General features: G+C 37.1%; 2 protein-coding genes across 2 annotated transcripts in view; both read left to right on the top strand.

Moving 5' to 3' along the window:
• lamc3 (laminin, gamma 3) overlaps positions 1–10100 on the top strand; it is a 121560-nt gene extending 111460 nt beyond the window's left edge. The window contains exons 19-29 of the mRNA XM_056746751.1: positions 803–995; positions 1198–1439; positions 1527–1603; positions 2535–2669; positions 3222–3474; positions 5859–6002; positions 6340–6442; positions 6683–6885; positions 8377–8520; positions 8650–8749; positions 9543–10100. Of these exons, the coding sequence (XP_056602729.1) occupies positions 803–995; positions 1198–1439; positions 1527–1603; positions 2535–2669; positions 3222–3474; positions 5859–6002; positions 6340–6442; positions 6683–6885; positions 8377–8520; positions 8650–8749; positions 9543–9790 (1842 nt within the window). The 3' untranslated portion in view covers positions 9791–10100. The remainder of the gene's footprint in view (positions 1–802; positions 996–1197; positions 1440–1526; positions 1604–2534; positions 2670–3221; positions 3475–5858; positions 6003–6339; positions 6443–6682; positions 6886–8376; positions 8521–8649; positions 8750–9542) is intronic.
• A 1151-nt stretch (positions 10101–11251) lies between these two features.
• On the top strand, positions 11252–20469 carry aif1l (allograft inflammatory factor 1-like). Its single transcript, XM_056746983.1, has 6 exons — positions 11252–11391; positions 11563–11624; positions 14774–14840; positions 16621–16662; positions 17353–17515; positions 18979–20469. Exons 1-6 carry the CDS (start codon positions 11367–11369, stop codon positions 19064–19066), a joined length of 447 nt encoding a protein of 148 aa, XP_056602961.1. The 5' UTR covers positions 11252–11366; the 3' UTR covers positions 19067–20469.
• The last annotated feature ends 1499 nt before the right edge of the window (positions 20470–21968 follow it).

The raw sequence follows: 21968 nt of genomic DNA on the forward strand, positions 1-21968 counted from the left end.
GTCATTATCCTGTTGGAGGACCCATGACCTGCGACTGAGACAGAGCTTTCTGACACTGGATAGTACGTTTTGCTCCAGAATGCATTGATAGTCTTGAGATTTCATTGATTTTCATCATTTCGTAACAAAGAACCGTTTTCGATAAAACTTTCTGAAACTTATGCGAAAGCTGAAGAGGTGTATTTGGCACAGAAATACTATCCAACTCATTTTATTTAACACTTTACCATATTATTATAAATAAAATAAAAAACAGTGTAAACAACTAAGAAAGCATGAAATAACATTAGACCGCAAACCAAATGCTTCTTTGTGGACTTCGTACCCAGTTGCTTTCCCATAAACATGTGCAATGTGATCCGTTTATGTAATAGCTGTCAGGCAAATTAAAAGGTTCATAATCACTTATATCTCAAACACACACTAAGCTCTTACACGCAAATATTTTTCTGCAGCCGGACTACGGGTTGTTCGTAATGAGTGTAAATGGGTTGTAATGTGCTTGATTTTAGCTCTGCACTCTACAGGATACAACAACTCTCAGTGGCGTTAAAGGTAATAAGTTGTGATGAGACTTGTAATAAAAACGTCTGGGGCTACAGTACTTGGGTTTCTGAGTACTATAAGATAGGATTTTAAACTTGACTCTGTCGAGCTGAAATTAATAATGTATAAAAGGTTTTATGCCTAAAATATCATGTCATTATGTCTAAAATGGATGTTTTCCTGTGCATAATTTGCACATTTTTATTCTTTCTGAAGTGTGCTTTGACCCTCTTGTTTTACATTGTCATGTAAACAGGCCATTAAACTCAAAGCCAAACTGCAAGAGCTGGAGACACTTCTCGCCAGCTATGACTGCAACAGATACAGTCGCCAGCATCCCTGGCGCCAGCCACATAGACACCAACATAACCGCCTGGACAATCACATACAGAAAGATCAGGATGAAGACTTCCTCCCGAATGCCCTGGAGGACCTTATTGCAATTCAAGGTGAAAAGCTCTTTGATGATATAAGCTACTGAATTCGAGCAATGTTTTTGGAGAATCAGATACAATCCATATTAAGCAAAAGCTTTTTTAGCTATTGGACATAAGTATATTTGTCAAGAAACCAAAATAAATTTGTGTCGCAATGTAGTTGTGACAGTTATTTTCTTGAAAGCACAATAGTGATGTTCCTCTTTTGATTCAGAGGCTCGCGAGGCCTTTGTTAGGCAGTTCTCACAGCTGGAAACATCTGCGCAGACTTTACAGCTACAGCTGCGCAGCATCACTGCGGCATTGAACTGCAACCTCACAGATGTTGTTGAAGAATCCGAGAAAAACAAGACTTTGAACAGTGAAGATGGATGTCGGGAGCTTGTTGACGCGTTATCGGCTGCTGTGAATATGCAGGAGCAGCTTCAGAAGATGACTAATGACCTTAACAGCATGGTGAGTCTGCACAGATATATAGATCAACCTGTCCAGGAAGAGAACATGTTTTAATGGATGTCCCTGTGCTTCTGAAATCTTTCTCAGGTCATTCCTTCTGTCATCCCAAAAGAGCCAAACAAATGGAACGCCGCTGTGAATGAATCTAAAGTACTAGTTAAAAGGTTTGCAGAGTCCTTCTATATTAACTGTCAATATATTTTATAATTTAATTAAAAAATAGAAAATATAATGATAGATTGTTTATATATTACCATGTTTTGAATAATACATAAGGAACAGTTCTTTTCATATATTGAAAAAATGTAAGCACTTGATTCCGCCATATGAAATTGTATTATTTCATATATTGCATTATATTTTCCAGTATATTCCCATATATTTTTATTTAAGGGTGGACTATGATTGCTTATACTTCGAGTTCCAGTAGTATATTATCCTAACTAATATAGATATGAAGTATTTTAACTTAAAATAAGCAAAATATATTACAAATTTTGGTATGCTAAAATTGTATATCACTTACACTGAAATTAAGAATCTAGATGAGTGGTGTTGAAATCTGCTATACATAACTGTTTTGTTAAAAATAAGTAATAAGAAGGTTATTTATTAGTTATTGTTTAGTTAGTTGTTATTATTATTGGGTACAATTTTGTGGGAAATCTCAGTTAGTAAAGTAACCTGCAATTGTGTGCTTCAAACAGAGATGGCAATAAAGAGACGTATAAAACGGATTTGCAGCCTTAAAGGCATAGTTCACCCTAAAAGAAAATTTCTGTCCTCATTTACTCATCATCATGTTGTTTATAACCTGTATAAGACTTATATAAGACTGTATTCTTCTCTTAAACACAAAGAAGATATTTTTAGAAGTGTCTCCGGTTTTGTCCATACAGGGCCAATCAATGAAGCTCAGCGTGGTTTGGTTTGGTTAAGAAATACAGTCATACAGGTTTGGGATGAAATGAGGATGAGTAAACGATTTTCATTTTGGGGTGAACAATTTTTACAAAACCAAACTGATACACATTCAGATGTGATGTAATGTCTGTAAAGATGGTTTATTGAGGTTTTTTTTGTGTTGCTCAAAAGTCATACAGACATGGCTGCACATATAGAACAGATTGCAGAAGATGCTTTCCAAGTGTCTAACAGAGCCCATTCTCAACTCATCGCTCTGCTAGAAGACAACTCAACAGAGTCCCACATACAAGATCTTAAAGTCAAGTGAGTTATATTCTGTCTGTGTGCCTGTCATAAATCATTGGAATCATTCATGCATAATTGATTTACTGGAAACAGAATGATGCTAACAGTTTGTTGTTGCTTGGTATGATATGGCCTTACGGCATTGTTGATCCCTGCTATATAGTCCCTGGTTAACAGAGTGGTGCCATGCAACAAAATGACTATCAGCAGAACTGCTGTACAGTCATGATAATAGTAACATGGGGAATTCCATGCAAAAATCTAGTTTTTACCAAAGATTTTCACCATACTTATTGGTCAAATGTCAACATGGTTTAGATGCCCATGTTAAGTCTTTCTTAAAGTTTTTAAAGGATTTTTTAGTGTTTTTAAAGCAAAATTTTCCATAGTCAGGCAGATGAATTGTCATATACATGATGATCCATATTCCAAAATGGGCACATGAAAATAAAGTGACTATATAGTAGCTGTTTTCTGTCATCAAGCACTTTTTTTATTGTTGACCCTTAATAACCCTTATACTTGGACGTCACTCTCTATTTCTGTCTGTCACTTCTTTCCTTCCGAAAGTCTGGTGGAGATGCAACAGTTGAAGGAGAATCTGACTCGAGAGGTTAATGAGACTCGAGTGAAAAACCTGTCACTTCAGAAGCACAACTCTGAGATTGTCGCTCTTTTAAAGAACATCAAGACTTCCATATCAGAGCTGCACAGAACCGATGTCAATTTCACCTTTACGACAGAGGACACCAATATAACATTCGTCTCACAAACACTTAATGAAACAAATTTTGCAACAACCCCGGATCCAAAACTCATCCAGGTTTGTTCATCTGGTCAGAATGGAATTTTTAGTTTTGCTATTATTGCATTAATACAGTAAAAAAAATGAACCATTCATTTGTATTATTTTTGTAGCCGAATCCTTCATGCATAATTGATTTACTGGAAACAGAATGATGCTAGCGGTTTGTTGTTGCTTGCTGTGACATGGCCTTACAGCATTGTTTATGCCTGCTACAGTAGGTTCAATAAATATTGGGACATCGACACAATTCTAACATTTTTGGCTCTATACACCACCACAATGGATTTCAAATGAAACAAACAAGATGTGCTTTAACTGCAGACTGTCAGCTTTAATTTGAGGGTATTTACATCCAAATCAGGTGAACTGTGTAGGAATTACAACAGTTTGCATATGTGCCTCCCACTTGTTAAGGGACCTAAAGTAATGGGACAAAGGCTTCTCAGCTGTTCCATGGCCAGGTGTGTGTTATTCCCTCACTATCCCAATTACAATGAGCAGATAAAAGGTCCAGAGTTCATTTCAAGTGTGCTATTTGCATTTGGAATCTGTTGCTGTCAACTGTCAAGATGAGATCCAAAGAGCTGTCACTATCAGCGAAGCAAGCCATCATTAGGCTGAAAAAACAAAACAAATCCATCAGAGAGATAGCAAAAACATTAGCCCTGGCCAAAACAACTGTTTGGAAAATTCTTAAAAAGAAGGTACGCACCGGTGAGCTTAGCAACACCAAAAGACGCGGAAGACCACGGAAAACAACTGTGGTGGATGACCGAAGAATTCTTTCCCTGGTGAAGAAAACACCCTTCACAACAGTTGGCCAGATCAAGAACACTCTCCAGGAGTTAGGTGTATGTGGGTCAAAGTCAACAATCAAGAGAGGACTTCACCAGAGTGAATACAGAGGGTTCACCACAAGATGTAAACCATTGGTGAGCCTCAAAAACAGAAAGGCCAGATTAGAGTTTGCCAAACGACATCTAAAAAAGCCTTCACAGTTCTGGAACAACATCCTATGGACAGATAACACCAAGATCAACTTGTACCAGAGTGATGGGAAAAGAAGAGTATGGAGAAGGAAAGGAACTGCTCATGATCCTAAGCATACCACCTTATCAGTGAAGCATGGTGGTGGTAGTGTCATGGTGTGGGCATGTATGGCTGCCAGTGGAACTGGTTCTCTAGTATTTATTGATGATGTGACTGCTGACAAAAGCAGCAGGATGAATTCTGAAGTGTTTCGGGCAATATTATCTGGTGGTGTATAGAGCCAAAAATGTTAGAATTGTGTCAATGTCCCAATATTTATGGACCAGACTGTATATAGTCCACGGGTAACAGAGTGGTGCCATGAAATAAAAATGACTTTCAGCAGAACTGCTGTACAGTCATGATAATTGTTACATCGGCAATTCCATGTTAAATCAACCTTATGATGTAAAATGCCCTTCTGAAGTCTCTCTTAAAGTTAAAAAAAAAAATGTGTTTTTGAAGCATTATTTTCCATAGTCAGGCAACTGAATTGTCACACACACGATGGTCCATATTCCAAAATGGGCACAAGAAAATTTTATCAAAGAGACTTTATAGTAGCCATTTAATGTTCTATGAAGTGAAATGCCTTCTCCATTTGTTTGGGATTGTTACTTCATGTTTGCAGATTTTAATTCACAGAAATCCTATAAAGTATGTTGTCTCTCGAAATTGTGCATTCTTTTTGTAACATCAATAACATATTGGTAATAAGTACATTCTCAGAGAATTATTGTTTCAAGTTTTGACTGAAAATGTCATATCCATAACACTGGAATTGCCCACATGGTAGGTTATATGTGACCCTGGACCACAAAACTTCTTAAGAAAAGTCTTAAGAAGCACGGAATATTTGTGGCAATAGCCAACAAAAATTGTATGGGTCAAAATTATTGAATTTTCTTTAATGGCAAAAATGATTAGAATTTTAATTAAAGATCATGTTCCATTAAGTTATTTTATACATTTTCTATCACAAAGATATAATAACTTTTTTTTGGTAAATTATATGCTATAATAAAGGTGATTTTCTCAGTATTTTATTTTTTTGCTCCTTCAAATTCTAGCTTTTCAAATAGTTGTATTTCAGCCGAATATTGTCAGATCCTAACAAATCATACATCAATTGAAATCATATTAATTCATGAAGAAATTTAGAAAAATTGACCCATTTGTTGTGCAGCGACACGACACGTATCTGTGATTTAGAGCTGTTTTTTAAAACACAAAAAGCAAAAATCATTTGAAGCATAAACCTTATTTAATGGATTTGTGTATGTTTGATGATTTGTAAAGACTTCAAAGCTCTAAAGTGTAGTCTGTATATATCAATGACATTTTCTAAAGAAAATTTATCCAAATTTCAGACCGAGGCCCTGAGGAACATAACAGCAGAGTTGGACATTACGGTTCAGTCCACAGAGCATCTGTTTAACAAGACTACAGAGGAAATTCATCCTCTTGTGGATAGTGCTGAAAAACACCTGAAAACTGTTCAAGAGCTCAAGCAGGTGAGTCACTAATAAAGACCTTTCCAAAATTAACATTTCTTTGGAGACATGCCGTGGTTATCCATAACACCTATACCATGGTTTCTATCAAAGTACCGTGACTTTACCATTTCATCCTAGCACTGTAGCCTGGTATCACAGCATTTTGCGAGGACAATAATTAAAACTAGCAGTCCTTTTTTTGTCCTGTGAATTGTAGCACTTACTGCCACTCAGTCGGTTGAGAAATTGCATGATGGAAAAACAATGGGGATGTGTTCCACCTCACAGCAAATTCAAATGTGACAATTTCCTGCCAAAAGACGGTGTAATGAGATGCATGCTTTCTCATCTGAAGCTGACAAGTGTGGCTGAAGGATTTAAGGTGTCAGCCATCTCCTCTGTGGTGACAGGGAAAGAGATTGAGGAGGAGATCCTGTCTCTGCAAAATGATCTAGAAGGTAATGCTTTACACTTTACACTTAAAGCTTGTAACGGTTTAGTGTAGGCTATATCATTTTTGAAAATGTACTCATTCAGTCCTAAAGAATTGACCTTATATCAGTGTGGTTTGGCAGATGTTGTAGTTATTTCAGACTGACTCCTAGACTCCTAGAACAGAAATATAGATAACGTGAAGATGCAAAAAGTAACAAAAAATGAAGTTATTATGTTTAATGTATATATTTTTCCTGTGATAGACATTGAGCGGGAATGGCCTCGATTGCCCACCCTCAACAAAGAGTTTCTAAAGAAAGAGAAGGTGATTAAGGAGAAGATCCTGGTGGACGTGAAGAAAAAAGTCAAGCAAGGAGGAAGAATGATCAAAACTGCTGCGGAGAACGCCACGGCCGCTAACAGCACAGCTAAAAGTACTGAAGAGTCTGCAGATGCATTGGCTAAAGTAGGCTATACTAAAGTACACATGATGCTGTAAACACTCAAAGATTTGCAAACTGTCAACAACTTTTTTAGTTTGAATGCATTATATACTGTAGGGCATGCTGGATCTGTCACATGTTTTTTTAGATTAGATTAGATTCAACTTTATTGTCATTACACATATACAGGTACAGTGTAACGAAATGTAGTTTAGGTCTAACCAGAAGTGCAATTAGCAAGTGCAGATATACAGTGTGAATAAATACAGAATACAATATTAGGAAAATAATTTACGTTGGGCATGTACTATGAAAATATGTGTAAATGTAATGAGACACGTTAATGTGTCAGTAACTTTCAGATATTTTTCTATTTAAATAACTGAACAAGAACATTTTGTTAAAGCCCCAATATGGAATAATTTTGTTATGAAATATCCAAAAATTACTTGGACAGTGTAATATATTTCATGCAGTTGTGTACTTACATTATCCCAAATGTTCCCAAGATTGTGCAAATCCAGAGAAAATAATGAAATAATGGCCCGTCCCTTGTCTCCCTTGTATTTGGCGCATCATTGACTTAATATCCGCTGCTCCGCACTACCCTCAGTTTCCTATTGTAGAGACTACTCCAACAAGCAAATGATGAAGTGGTTATGCAACATCTGTTGTTCTGTTATTATGGATCACAATTACTCTTTGGCGAGTTAAGGAAACCCAAAAAAGCGTAAACGTAGGCCAAATGAGGCAAGCAAGGCTTATGGACAAATGAAGAAATAAAATAAGGATTAATATCAGCCTGGCGTTTTCTAAATGGAGAAAGCTTGGACTCGACAGAGACTCCACTCTTGCATGTGTTTTAATAGAAAGATAAGGAATTTTGTTTTTATTGTTCACAAAATACTCATGCACAGATTATTTGTATAGTTATGAATGCAGTTACCCTATGAAATACAGTATTTGTCGCACAAAAATATGTAGCCAGTAACCTAACTTGTAAATACTGTGGGTTCGTTCAAATTTACTTTTTAAACGACGACTGTATGACTGTTTTTAACATATAAAATTGTGTAGCATTAAGCTACCAAATCAATTGACAAAAGGTAAACTCCACTACTAGCCTTACATTCCACTCCACGTTTCTTGCAAGCCAATTCATTACAGTGACATAAAATAAAATTCATTCATTACCTCATCCGTGAACATGATGGGCGATCTCCATACGCCTCTGGATGGTGAAAACGACATGTCCCATAATTCCACTTTCCTACATAACGTCATTTAGCTTCGCCTTTTGTTGTTGTTTCGAAAGTACACCATCTAGCGGTACAAATATTCCATATTGTGGCTCTAACATTGGTCATTCGGTTATCATTTAGCAGTTTAAAGGGGAATTCAATTTAAATTCAGGTCCCCAACCCCAAAATAAGTTCTGCACTGCCTCAGGGTTCCTGGAATGAAACAAAACTAAAACATGAGAATTAAAAGGCCATTTTTGTTATTCATGTTAGGCTGCCAAAGCGTCCTTCACACAGGGAAAGCGGACAAAACAAGCATCTGCACAGTTGAGCTCAGTGCTTGATGTCACATTGGAGCAGCTGACCGAGCTGGAAGGCCAAGCTGGAGAGAAGCAGGAAGTCATGCTGGTTGAGGAGGTCATTCATTAACATTTGGCATTTATAAATAATGGCATTACAAGTGTTTATAAAGTTAAGACTCTAGATTAGGTGTCAGGGAATGTTAATTGTATTTGCCAATGTGTTGATAATGCCATGTCTCCTCAGGATTTGCTTTCCTCAAAGAGTGTCATGAGCAATATGGAGACGGCAAGAAGTCAGCTGCAGTCATTTACAGAAATTTTATCCGAGCTCCTTAAAAACCTGGGTAAATTCACAACCTTGCTATTCTATTCTACATTGTAAATACTATTCTAAATTCGTATCACACACTGAATGCTTGATTCTATTTTGTGGTGATGAAATTAAAAAAATGTGAAGATCAAATCTGTAATTCCCATGAATTATAAAAAAATGCATCGGATGTATGTCTCTCTTCTCCAAGTGCAGTGTAAACAAATCACAGGCAAAGATGTCCAGACTCTCTCCAACGTGTGATCTAGAGGTGGCCTGTGCATTTGAATGAAGAGGGAGCATGCTGTTAAAAAGCACGCACTTATTGCACCTCTGTCATTGGCGGTTTACAAAAAATTGCTGACAAATATATTTTTTGTTCATAAATATTACCTTGAACAAAACCTACACCAAACGCTGACACCAAATGATATAAAGGGCTGCCTTTTGTGTGTCTTGCCATTAGACTAAACCGATGTTAAATCTTCATCAGTCATCTTTATTGGCAGTGGTACATGATTAAATAATTGATCAAATAACTGGAATACAAATGGAGGAAACATATATTCGGATCTAACATTGTCACTATTCACTTTTTTTGTATGCAAGAAAGATGCTGTGAAAGTAAAGGCCAACTGAGGTTGTCAGTCTCTAACAATCTGCCTTTTGTTTTCTACTGAAAAATTTGACATAAACTAAACAAAATAGCAACACATAAGAGTGGGTAAATGACAGTATGTTCAGTTTTTAGTTGTTGTTAATCATTTTCAAATAAATTCCTTTCAATAAGTCAATAATCTCATACTTTTTTCCTTTAACATGAACAGATGAGAAAGTTGCACTACAGAACTTTGACCACACCTTAAACGCCACAGCAGCCCGTCTTCGTGTTCTCAAAGCTGCTGTGGAGAGCCCGGCACTCACAGGAAAGATCCAGGAACTTCACGGTGCTGCACACAGTCAAGAGAAACAGCTGCAAAGTCTTGAAGAAAACCTGCAGGAGATTCGAGAAGAAAGAAACAGTCTGGCCGACATCGCCCAGAACTTGCCCAAATGCCCTCAAAGTGGGAATTGAACTCATGAGAGGGCAGATAGGAAGCAGAAGACAAGACTATATATTTCTATGAAGAATTTTATTATATTGAGTCTTTCCAAAAGACATTGACATGACTTAAGGGAAAGAGTCAGTAATCCCCATTTGATGTCCTCATTTAACTCTGTCATGACTATAACGGTTGCAAATTGAAAATATAAGGGACACATTAAATTGTCAATAATTTACTGTTCAATAGGTTTGGAGATTGAGTGAGTTAATGCTGATTTATTTTTCACCCTTGGATTCACTGTAGCACTTCAAATAAAATCATAATGTCCGTGTTTCTATAGATAGCTAAAAGAATTCTTGAATACTGATGATCTGCAGTGTTTAGGGAATGAAATTTCGAGGCGCGCTTTTGCAGTATTTTTTACAGCGATTCAGCAACTAATGGGAGAAAAGTATAGTCCCCCTTTTAGCCACGTGGGGATGCCGTTTACACAATTAGATATTGTGCACAATATCCTTAAACTGAACATTAAGCTTATATCCGAAAATCAAGACCAAATAAACCTTGTGTTATCATTTTATTAATTTTGCTAAAGTTGATCTTTCATCGTTTGCATTAGCACATGTGTGCCTTTTGACGTACAACATAGCCTATTTACTATCTCATATTAAATATTTATTGCGTGCTTATTATCCATCTGTTCATTAAAGCATTTTGTGTTAGCTGCTTCCTCTGAAGACTATGCTTTTCCACTGTTATCTTTACTGAGTTTATAGCCTATACGGAATTCTTTGTAAAAGAAAATTTCACTGAACTGATGACTGTACACGATACATTTCTAAAAAAGGAAACCATTGTCATAAACAGATACTATCATATTTATTTGCAATAGCTTCGTATCTATTTACCAAATCTCTTCACATTCATAGCAATTTACATATGTATATATAGACTGTGGTCAGTGTTGTCTAACAAGTTGTGGTTACAAGTTATAAAGTTTAGTAGAGAGCTAAATGTGACAGACGGGGATTTTTTAATAAATTAAGAGTTTGGTTCCAATATATTTTTTGTTCATAAGTATTACCTTGAACAAAACCTGATATATGATATAAAAGGCTGCTAAATGTGATAACTCAGTTTAAATTAATATAAATCCAACTGCAGTTGGTTTGTTTCGATTTTAGGCATACTCAAAAAATACAGCTAACAACACAATATAAACATGACAACATAATAAAAATGTTATCTCATTTTTCGAGTTTGGTTGAAAAATGATTTATTATTATTTATTTAATTATTACAGGGCATTCAATATATATGCTACAGCTATAAAAATCTTTAAATCGAAATAAACAAACAAGCCTGAGAACCAGGCTTGTGATCAAAAGATTTGTAAATAATAGACTCGTTTGAATCTGCAGATAGCGCATTACCTCTCTTCACCACACGGTGGCGTCTGTAGCTGCGTGCCATTGAGCGCATCACAAGAGACGTGCGTGCGTCTCTGAAGAGATTCCCTCTGTCCCGCATAACCGACACGACCCCTCACGGAGCGCCGGCGTCTCTCTTCTGTCCTCCCACCTTACCAACTCCAACCGTCCAAACATGCCTTCAAACGTGAACCCACAAGGTAAAAGGCCTATATTTGTTCGTTAGTGCAGATTTAACGTTTAAGCTTGTTTGTTCGGCGCTTGTGTGCCGTTAGCGGTCGATTGTCCTTATCTCGCGCCTGCGAGTGTATCAGACAGCCCGGTTAAATCATTCAAACGGGTGTGTAACGGTCTTTGTGTCTCCTTTTTAGGGGGGAAAGCCTTTGGGCTGCTTAAAGCACAGCAGAGGGACAGACTGGAGGAAATAAATAAGGTAAAGAGCAAACACTCGATATGTATTATTGTCTTACACGTTGTTTTATGTGCGCGGCGCGTTTATTTCGGTGGCCTTGAACTCCCCGCGTCAGTTCTAGTGGTTTGATCTCTGCCGCTTCTTTTTATTACTCATTATTTAGTTGTAAATCGTGATTTTAGAGTGCAGTGAACTTGATAAGCTTCATTTTACATCAGCATGACCTAATTTAGGTGGACAGCTCGAGCACATTAAGCCGCAGATCATTTCACAATCCAGAGTCGCGGCGTCTCAACCTACAATAGTGAGCTGTTGTGTATCTCGGGCACGTTTCTCCTTCGTAATCTTGCAAATGTCTTCATGCGTCGTGAAACGGAGAGACGCTCTCACCGGGTTTGATAAGACGCACCGGTTCAACCGGCGCGCCACAGTCACAGCTGTACGAAAATACATGGCGTCGTGTTTCCTCATTGTTTCAAATGTTACAGACTAGCCCACGAAAACCCCCAAGAGACTTTTTCACCGCTGGGGTTATTGTAAAGCAAATAGTTTAGATAAGCTGTCTTTGAAGCGATAAGTGGCGGCTGTCGCTGTGCTTTCAGACGGGAAACAGGTGTCTGTGAGTCGGCATGAATGGAGTCATTATGTGGGAGAGAGATGGAGGAGTGGACCACAGTTTCAGCGGCTGTTCTCTCCATCCCTGTCTGTCTTTGCCCATCATGTGGATTGTGGCTGATGTTCTGGTCTTAATGAACATGTAGAAGTGAGATCAGATGAACAATAAAATAGAATTAAAATCTGAAGTGCTTGCACTGTTAAATAGCATTTTTGGATAAAAGAAATCTTAGACCATTTGACTATTAAGATGCTTGGCATTGTGACCTCCCTTGTGCACCTTCTCTTGTATACATTTTATTTCAAGTATTTTAAAGGTGTTTCAAAATCTTTAAGCTGTTGTCAAAAAATATCTTTGGTGTAATGCAATGACAATGGATGATATACATCTCGTATATTGTCTGTTCTGTGTGTTTTTGCATTGGCCAATTGTTCTGAGCCTAAGAGTACATCATTTATAAAGTAACTGATAATCATTAAAGATTTTAGATCTTTGTGTTCACCTAAAATTGATCAAAATCAGATTTACTGTGTCTTATGTACTGCAGTGCTTGAAATTTGCAGATGTTTCTTTTTCTATTTATTGCTGTCCGTGTGAAACAATCTGTATGGTATAATGTGCTATATAAATAGCGCTGACTTGATAAGATGGTAGCACTGAGATACCGCAGACCCGTGGAAAGCACTATGTTAGTGTAGTTAACTTATCAAATAAAGCGAAAGTCAGTTTCGGGTACTGAGGTCAAAGAATGTGTCGGCGAGCAGTTGTGATGTAGACTGAGCAAGATAAAGCCACTTGTGATCATCATCACAGAAATGAATCAGCCCAATGAATCATGCAGTTCTCATACATCAACGGTTTATTTTTATATTTTCTCCTTTAACTGTGTACTTATGTGCGGGGGAGTCCGAGAAAGACAAAGTAGTGCAGTTTACCTGCAAGTTTTTATTTGGATCATGAGTCATGATTAAATGTTCAAGGTTCTTGATGTTCCTACACACACACTATATTTGCAGTACAGCAGATTCCTTTACTTAGTCCGCAACTCCCCTAAAATGAAATTAAACTCCGGTCTTTCAAGCACACAAACACGCACACACACTAACTGTATGCTTTCCTCATAAAAACACTTCAACGCCTCACTGATTAAGAACCCTCATATCTTTAATTTATAAGTTTATAGATAATGTAATTACAGACATTGTGTTGTAGATCATAGGAAAGGATATTGGAAGGCATTTTAGTTTTAAAAGAACAGATGGTGCAATAAGGTAGTCTATAAAACTCTATTGCACGTAGTTTCAGTTCTCTAATAGCCAAGGGATATTCTTGGGTGTTTCTGTTTTCTTATTGCTGCAGAAATTAAAAAGCATACATTCTGAATGACACAGATATTATTTTTCACAGGGTGATTATTATTATTTTTTTGCTAGTTTTACACAAGTGAAATATAAATCATAGGGGTCCACATAATGTGTCTATGAAGTTTCAGCTCAAAATACCTCACCGATCTTTTAATATACCATGCGCTACATGCCCACTTTTTCATGCGAGTAGAAACGCGCTGTTTAGGTGTGTGTGTCTCTTTAAGTACAAGTGAGCTGCAAGTCTCCACCCCCCCCAAAATGCAGCCAGCACGTTTCCCCGGGGGCATTCCGGAAGACCCTCCGGTCTCTGTTGGTCCGGTGACGACCACTTTCGGGAGAGAGAACAGTCACGTGTTTACAAACCATACACTCAGTTTTCTGAAGTGAAGATACTCAAGTCTATTTCAAACTAACGTCACACAGGACAATCCTGCGCATGTTTACTAGCCACAGACATTGCATTTTAATAGTGAAAAACTTAAAAAAACGTGTCACAGTGACAAGTTGCCAGGTCCTGGGGTCTTACTTAAAAAAATACTGGTACTTACAATGTCTTTATTTGCAGCTTTGCCTCGTTCAGTGTGGATGATTTCCATTGAAAACTAAATGCATCCATTGCTCTTTTGTCTCACGTGAGGCTGGAAACATTGTTCTGTGTCGGTCTGTGCAGCCAACAACATAACAGTTTGTAAGCTTTACTACGTTTGCCATGGTTTTGGAACTTCACACATGCGAAAAACAAAAATGGCAGACACGTTCAGAACAAGGGGCGGAAATATTATAATAAGACCGGCTGCCTACGTCAGTAAGAGAGCGATTTCTGAAGGCTTGCAGAGATAGGCTCACATAAAAAAAGTTAATGATTTGTCATTTTCCATGTTTTCGGAGTCTGCAGATGCACAAGAGACCAGATTTTAGAATTTAAACATAGAAAAGTCAAATTGTTGTCAGTTTAACAATGGATTAACAACAGACCCCCATTAAAATCGTAGAAAATTTGCATTCCATTTCAAATTGTAAAGCTATGTCAGCACTCAATGCTTGATGTATATGCCTGTACTGGACACATGCACTCACAACAAATGCATAACAACAAAGTCAAGAGGAAGATAATTCATCCACTCTGCCTGTTCTAGTTAGATATCATGCTAACTAAACACTCTCTTTCTATCTGTCCTTGTTTGTAGGAGTTTTTGGAAGATCAGAAGTACAGAGATGAGGAGGATTTGGCAGAAAAGCTGGATTCTTTTAAAAGTAAGAGATTCAAACTTAAAACAATTTCCATTCATCATAAACCTCCACGGAGAGAGGGGGTGAACACCAACATACTGTTCATACAGCCTACACACGTTCGTTTGTTTGTTCGAGGAGGAATAATTCATGAGCTGATGTAAATGCCGAGAGCTCATGTGGGTGTTTGCGCATGTGCAGTGTAGTTGCTTTCTCCATATGGTCTTGCAGGAATGTGCTGTTCTTGCCCCCTTGTTGTTGTTGTTGTTTTAGCACCTAAGGTCTTTTGGAAATGTGCTTCTTGTGGGAGAGTGAAGTAGCGGCCTCTGTTGATGTTTGTGGGTGGGAAAGGACAACTGGAATGTAAACTAACCATCTTTTGTGCCCTTCGGTCAGTATGTTTGTGTTGTGGTTTTTCTTTTTTTTACCTTAAAAAAACGTAATGTACATGTGAGTCACCTGAACGCTGAGGTTAAGCGTTGACATTTGAAGTCATTAAAATCAATGTTGAACTATTGATCCTGTTTACAGGGCTTTGTGTAAAATTCATTTGTTACTCAATTCGAGTTTTTAATTGCTCCGCCTTTGAAATGGCTTTGACATCACAAATTCCTCTTTTCAGCATCTTGTATGTAACATCTACTTTTCACAATCTATGAAAATTTTATTGAATGTCCAGCTTGACTGGAAATACGTCAAGTTACGTAAGTAAAGCATTTTGCAAACTGCATTTTGTTGAATTGAAACCTAAATGCCTCGTCCTTGCTCTGAATTATTTACTTTCAGCCATGCTCAGTCAGTGTGTATATGTGGGTTTGTGGGTCATTATGACCGAAGGACTTACTGTAGGTTAATAGTTGCTCTTGGCACAGAGAAAAGCTCACACACATGCACACACAGTGTTTGACCTACTAATGTCACAATGTGTGCATGCCTGTGTTCTAAAACTAGAAATGAAACAAAAGAGTCGGTGGGAAAAGCCTGTCACCTTTGAGAATAAAAGGCAAAAAAGGGGGAAAAAGTAATGGGAACTTAGTGTTTTCAATGTTTAAAGTTTACAGAAATCAATACAAGGGAAAGTTTGGATAGTGGCTGCGCCGATGAATTTCGACCGTCAGCCTCTTTGGTCATCGCTCTCACACGCACATTCAGCACTAAACAGGCTGTGTTTGTGTTCATTGGGGGCTATTGTAACCCTCTCCTTCCCATCAACCTCATCTCACGGGGGCTCCGTTACACTGTCAATAAGACCACTCCAACAGAAGCCTCATTGTGAGGGTAAAACTACACGCACATAGACTGAGTGAGAGAGAGAATACTCTGGAAGTAGATGAGTCAAAAAGGACGAGGATTCAAATCGTGCACTAGCTGTCCTCATTTGTAAATATAGCCTGCAGCCCTTTGTAATATAGGCCTCCATCAGAGTTAAAACGCTCAAGTGCAAAATTTTCCCGAACGTCTTCCTGTTGTTAGTCTCAGGACCACAGCTGTCATGTGCATGACCTCTAGATTCTGCCGCTGTCAAATGTTACTGGCAGTTGTGTGGGTGTGTGGGTCAGATTCTGCCTGGATTGTGGGAAGCAACCGCAAGAATAACAGCTTAATGAGTATGCTAAATGGCATTTTCATGAAAATGTATAAATGCAGAAAGGTTTGCGTGTGTGGGGTTAGCGGATAATACAATAGATAACCAGTAAGTAAACAAACATAGCTGTATTTGTGCTGTGATAGAAAGGCTTTGTTAATTTCAATGTTTGTCATGATTGCATTTTTTGACTGCATTGCTTATATTTTCAACCCACAGATAAATATGCAGAATTTGACCTGAACGATCAGGGGGAGATCGGTAAGTGTGTGTTACAGTATGTGTAGTTAAGACTGTGTGAGTGTTAATGGGTAATGGCTCTTTGTGTAGCTGATACTGTGCATGACAGATAGGAAACCAGAGAAGTCACCTGTAACCATTAACAGTCACCAGCTCATGTGCTGTTGAAAAAATTACCCTGGCATCTAGAGAGATGAAGAGAATAACAGTTTACTGGAGACACTTTATGACTTTTCATAATAATATTTTTCATATTTTCGACTCTACATACAGAATGTGTTACATGAGAATCTATATAGTCCACTAAAGCTATCCGTAGGAAAAAATGACATACATTTTTATGTATTTCTTTTTTATAAAAGATGTCAAATAAATTTTACTTCAAAGAATCATTTTATTCAGCTATTTTAAAACTAGTTTATATTACTGGCAGCAGGTGATAGGAATAGGCCATTAAGGAATAGTTTATCCAGATATGAAAATTCTCTAAATTTACTCCCGCTCATGCCATTCTGTGTATTTTTTGGAGCGTTACCATGTTGACCTCTGTATGAGATGAACATTACAACATTTAAATATGGAAGTATTTGTTTGTGTTGTTAACTGTAGAAAGAATGTGTGTAAATTATTAGAGAATATTATATATTTAAGTGAACTATTGCCTTTGAAGGACGTTGTTTTTTGATGGCTGGTTTTTAATCTCTTCTGTAGACATGATGGGTATGAAGAGAATGATGGAGAAGCTGGGTGTGCCAAAGACTCATCTGGAGATGAAGAAAATGATCTCGGAGGTGACAGGGGGATGTAGCGACACCATCAACTACAGGGACTTCGTCAAAATGATGCTTGGCAAGCGATCAGCTGTTCTTAAACTGTAAGTGTGTGCGTGCATGTTTTAATATGCTTTCCTTCTTGTGAATGTTGGCAAATGCAGAATTTGCGAAAGCTTTGCTGTCGTCCTACAGAAGTGTGCTTTGGCTCAATCTGGCTATTTTTAGGTGTGTTTTTAATCTTTTCAGCACATCCACTGCAGGATCAGCATATCTGTGCCATTATCTCAGTGGCAGAAGGTTCTGCTGGGACTGGTGATGTCATCACTATGAGACAAGTGGTGTCACTCCTCTGGATTTGTTTTTGCACGCTCAGACCTTTAGATTTCTGTCCAGAGTAGCTTACAGTATCATGCAGCATGCTATATTTGTCCATTAATTGCATTAAACAATGAACAAAGATGTTCACAAAATAAGTATGTACCTAAAATAAGTACTAAAATTATATTTTCCTGACTCAACTTGTAATGCTTACTTGTTGTAAACAGGGATTTCCAGAATACTAAATTTAGTGTCAAGCTGATCTTTATCCATTTTCCTATTGTTGTCTCTAAATCATTTATCTAGGACTTGACTACAACACATAAGCTGCCTCACACACAGTCTTCTCATATTTTGCACTTTGAGAACTCTGTGCCTATTGCAAACTACCAAAAGGCCGGACTAGAAGTATTTAAAGGGGTCATATGACAGGCTAAAACGAATATTATCGTTTATTTTAGATGTAATGTAATGTGTGTATACACGATTTAAGGTTCAAAAGTGCTTTTCCACATACCGTGCATGTTTGTATCTCCTCCCCGGCTCTCTGAAATGTAAGTAATGTTAAACAGATTTCTAGATATGTTTCATTCTATCAAATAGAATTGTACACATTGCTGTGAACAGCTGATTTAGGACTGGCTGTTAGTTGAGTCAGGGCTTGTTAAAGGCTTATAAGAGATTTGTGAAGGTTTACCTGAAGTAGAAAGTCACACCCTTTGACTAGATCTATCAGCTGTTTACAATCTGACTTTAGATTCTTACTCTGACTCTAAATCTTCCTCTTTTATATGTTATTTCTTGAACTAGTTTTAAAAGCTAATAAAACTCTGTTTTGACCTTAATGTTATATATATGGAGGATGACATAGGCTATATTTCATTTATGTTCATATTCAACACATTATGTGTTAACATATTTTGTCTTGATTTTAACACCTAAAGGGGGACTCTGCCCAGGGCACCATCAAAGCTAGAACCGCCACTGGTCCTAATTTACCTCTTTCGCTCATTAGGAATCTGAGATTGCTTATAGCCAGCGCTGGCTTCTTTTTAGTTTCATGCGCAATTTAAATTGTCAAGAGTTCCAACTGACAAATATTCATTTTTGCATATTTTACATTCACATTTTTTAAGTGAAAAAGCTGTATGTAAATGTGCATGTAATATGTTCTAAACTTGACTTTCAGCTTTCAGTAGGTGCTCAAGTACCGTTTCACTCACAGGCAAAATGTTCTCTTTCACAGGGTTATGATGTTTGAAGATAAAGCTAACGGAACCAGCTGTAAAGCTGATGGGCCGCCACCCAAACGTGACATCACCAGCCTACCATAGATCCAGAGAAGAGGGAAGAGGAGTTCGAGTGACGTCTCTGCATTCGCAAATCCTTCCCATGTAACATTAGGGGCTAGGCCTTACCTAGAATATTTTGCCAAGACCCAGGGAAAATCATAGTTCAACGAAGGACAAAATTGGGAAAAAGATATCTATATATATTTGCTGTGAATCAGTCAAAGCGCAGAGTAGCTTTTTATATGTAAACAAATGTATATATTTATATAAAAAGGGGGTTTTTGAATGGTATTTCCAAGCACAAATCATGTGAGTGATGTAATAGTCAAGTTTATATTGTGTAACACTCCGTCTGTACTAAGTATAGGGTGAACAGGATGATACCATTTTTAGATAGTAAGAAAACATTTTAGAATTAATATTGAGAATTAAGATTTCTCTCCTCCAAAACCCTAGTGTGCGTGTTTTATCATTCCAGTACTTTTGTGTTTGCCAGTTCAGTCTAATTCGCTTTAGCTTTTGCTTATTCCGCCCATCATTTCCTAACGTGTGACATCATAGATGTGTGTGGGGCATTCTGTTATAGTAAGATTCATTTAGTACCAGTTGCTATGAAACAACTTCATTTGGTTTGTTTTGGTGCTCCTCAAAGTAGGATTTCCTTTGTATTTATAACATTTCTTGACAGGAAGGAGAGTGGAACATTGCAGTTTATCTCTATATCTCTCCTTTTTAACTTGGATGGCGTAGTAAATATCCACAGGAGACTTGTTTGAGGTTATTGTATAGCATATTAGCTTGAAACCATTCTTTCCAAGTGCCTCACTCATTTGTTGTAACAGAGGTTTTGAGTGAAGAGTGAGTGATGCAATTTCAAAAAGGATTCAGTGTGTGTGCGTGCACCGAATTTATTTTCTGTCGAGCTGCATTTTGAGGCATTCCGGGAATGTCTATGTGTGGTTGAGTCCTTGGACAATTTGTCTTCGTTTTAACCCAAGCGTGCAGCTCTAATGATAATTTTGTCTATTTTACAATAGCTGTTCGATAATGTGTGATATTATGTAAGGGAAGCCATATTGTGATGTAGATCTCAGAATTTTTGGGGTTTCGATTTTAGAGTTTAATTTCTGAGTAAGATAGACATGAAAGATCAATCTATCTTATATCAGCAGTGGTGTGGCCACTTTTATTTTCCTGTCACATGTGATGTTTTATGCATTTTATTTTTGTGCCTCTGTTAAGTTTTGTCATTGACATGTTCTTATTTTCTCTTAACATGAGACAAGTGTGAATCAATGGCTGCACTGTGTTGTATGTTTTTTTTTTTTTATGTATTTTAACCGATATAGTAAAAGTTTCATCTGTCAGTATATTAGTTAGCAAAGACTTTGTAAAATTGTTTTTCAAACACCAAAGGAAGTAAATACCTAGCTGTTACATCTTAAGCTTGAAGTGGCACTCTTTTTTTACTCTGTGTGTTTTTTCTTTTAAGTGTCAGTTCCAACTATTCTGTGGGAATGTTGCCACATATTTAGGGCACAAGCAATATTTTAGTCCTTTAACACAAATGTTAGTGTGTAACAAAATATAGCTTTAGTCAACTTTGGGGCATACAGTGCAAGGACATTTCATGGTGAGCAGACTGAACCTCACCCATGAACTCGCCCAAATACATGTACACATAAATAACTTAAGCAATTATTCTTAACTATAAAATTAGCATGTTTGATCTCACCCATACAGTATGTTAAAAATATGTTATGGTTATTTACGGATGCATGAACCACCATCATAGTGAGATGTATTAGATTGACTTTCTATAGCAATGTTTCTCTGTGTGTAGGTTAAGTGCTGGATTTGAGGCTTTTTTAGTTGCCAAGTGAAAAATAAAACGTCTGAAACTTTTTAACTGGAAAAACATCAGATCACAACCATGTATTCATCTTTTAGTTGTGAAACGAGGTTCTCCAAACAAATTCACTCTGTTGGTTAACTTGCAATATTTTAAAATGTAGAAGTAGGTGTTATCTTGTCCAGAATAATGGTAATGAAGAGGATCTTTCTATAAGAATAAACCTCAGTGGTCAGGTCACTTCCTCCTTAGACTTCTGCTATCTCATTTAGAAAGAATGGCCTTTGTTCACATCACACAAAACAGTTCTTTATACAGACGATGGGCCACATATTAAACATTGTTTGAAAATGAAGTATCAAATTGCTCAATCTACTGTAAAACAGATGTCGTGACCATCTCTACAAACACAATTAACTAAGATAAGTATTTTGTAAGAACGGCCTTTGTAATCTTTAGTGTGATCTGTATTTTACGTTATCAAATCGTTCTGTAACTATCCCATAAAAGTCATTAGATTAACATCTGGTAGTTCTGTCAGTTACATAGATCTCACAATATACAAATAATACCATCATTTTTGTGGTAGTGAATAAAGGTTTAACAAGAGCACATAACAACATGCTTACTTAAAAACATTACCCGTGAATGAATCACTGTAATTTATTATAATTATAAAATAATAATTTAACTCAATCACAATTATCATTATGATGTATACTGTTCTCAAACTATTGGGCATCAGTTGCAGCATGCTTAAAGGAATAGTTCACCCAAAAACTCAAAATTCGCACAAACAACCTACAGTTTTTTTTGTATGTGTGTTCAGCAGATGAAAAGAAGTACAAATGTACCTCTTGGATTTCATTAGTGTGATATTATGAGAACATTTTCATTTGAAGATAATGTTTTTCTTTAATTATTGGTAGGATTGTGGTGCTCTCTACTGGTGTAAAATGGTAGAACAGCCTTGATCTCCACCACCCAAATATAAGTCTGAAGGGTCTAATCTTGTCAAAACACATTCTGTGTCAGTCATTTTCCATGTGTCATGTGTGATATTTCTGCTGTATACATGTGGTCTTTATATTT

The sequence above is a fragment of the Triplophysa dalaica genome, chromosome 4 (assembly GCF_015846415.1).
Source record: "Triplophysa dalaica isolate WHDGS20190420 chromosome 4, ASM1584641v1, whole genome shotgun sequence".
NCBI classification, from domain to species: domain Eukaryota; kingdom Metazoa; phylum Chordata; class Actinopteri; order Cypriniformes; family Nemacheilidae; genus Triplophysa; species Triplophysa dalaica.

What these genes read in the sequence shown, in the direction of transcription:
- aif1l (XM_056746983.1), top strand. Translation starts at nt 11,367, where the DNA reads ATGCCTTCAAACGTGAACCCACAAG. An exon ending in GACTGGAGGAAATAAATAAG is followed by an intron (nt 11,625 to 14,773) that starts GTAAAGAGCAAA and finishes CCTTGTTTGTAG; the next exon opens with GAGTTTTTGGAAGATCAGAA. An exon ending in CGATCAGCTGTTCTTAAACT is followed by an intron (nt 17,516 to 18,978) that starts GTAAGTGTGTGC and finishes TCTCTTTCACAG; the next exon opens with GGTTATGATGTTTGAAGATA.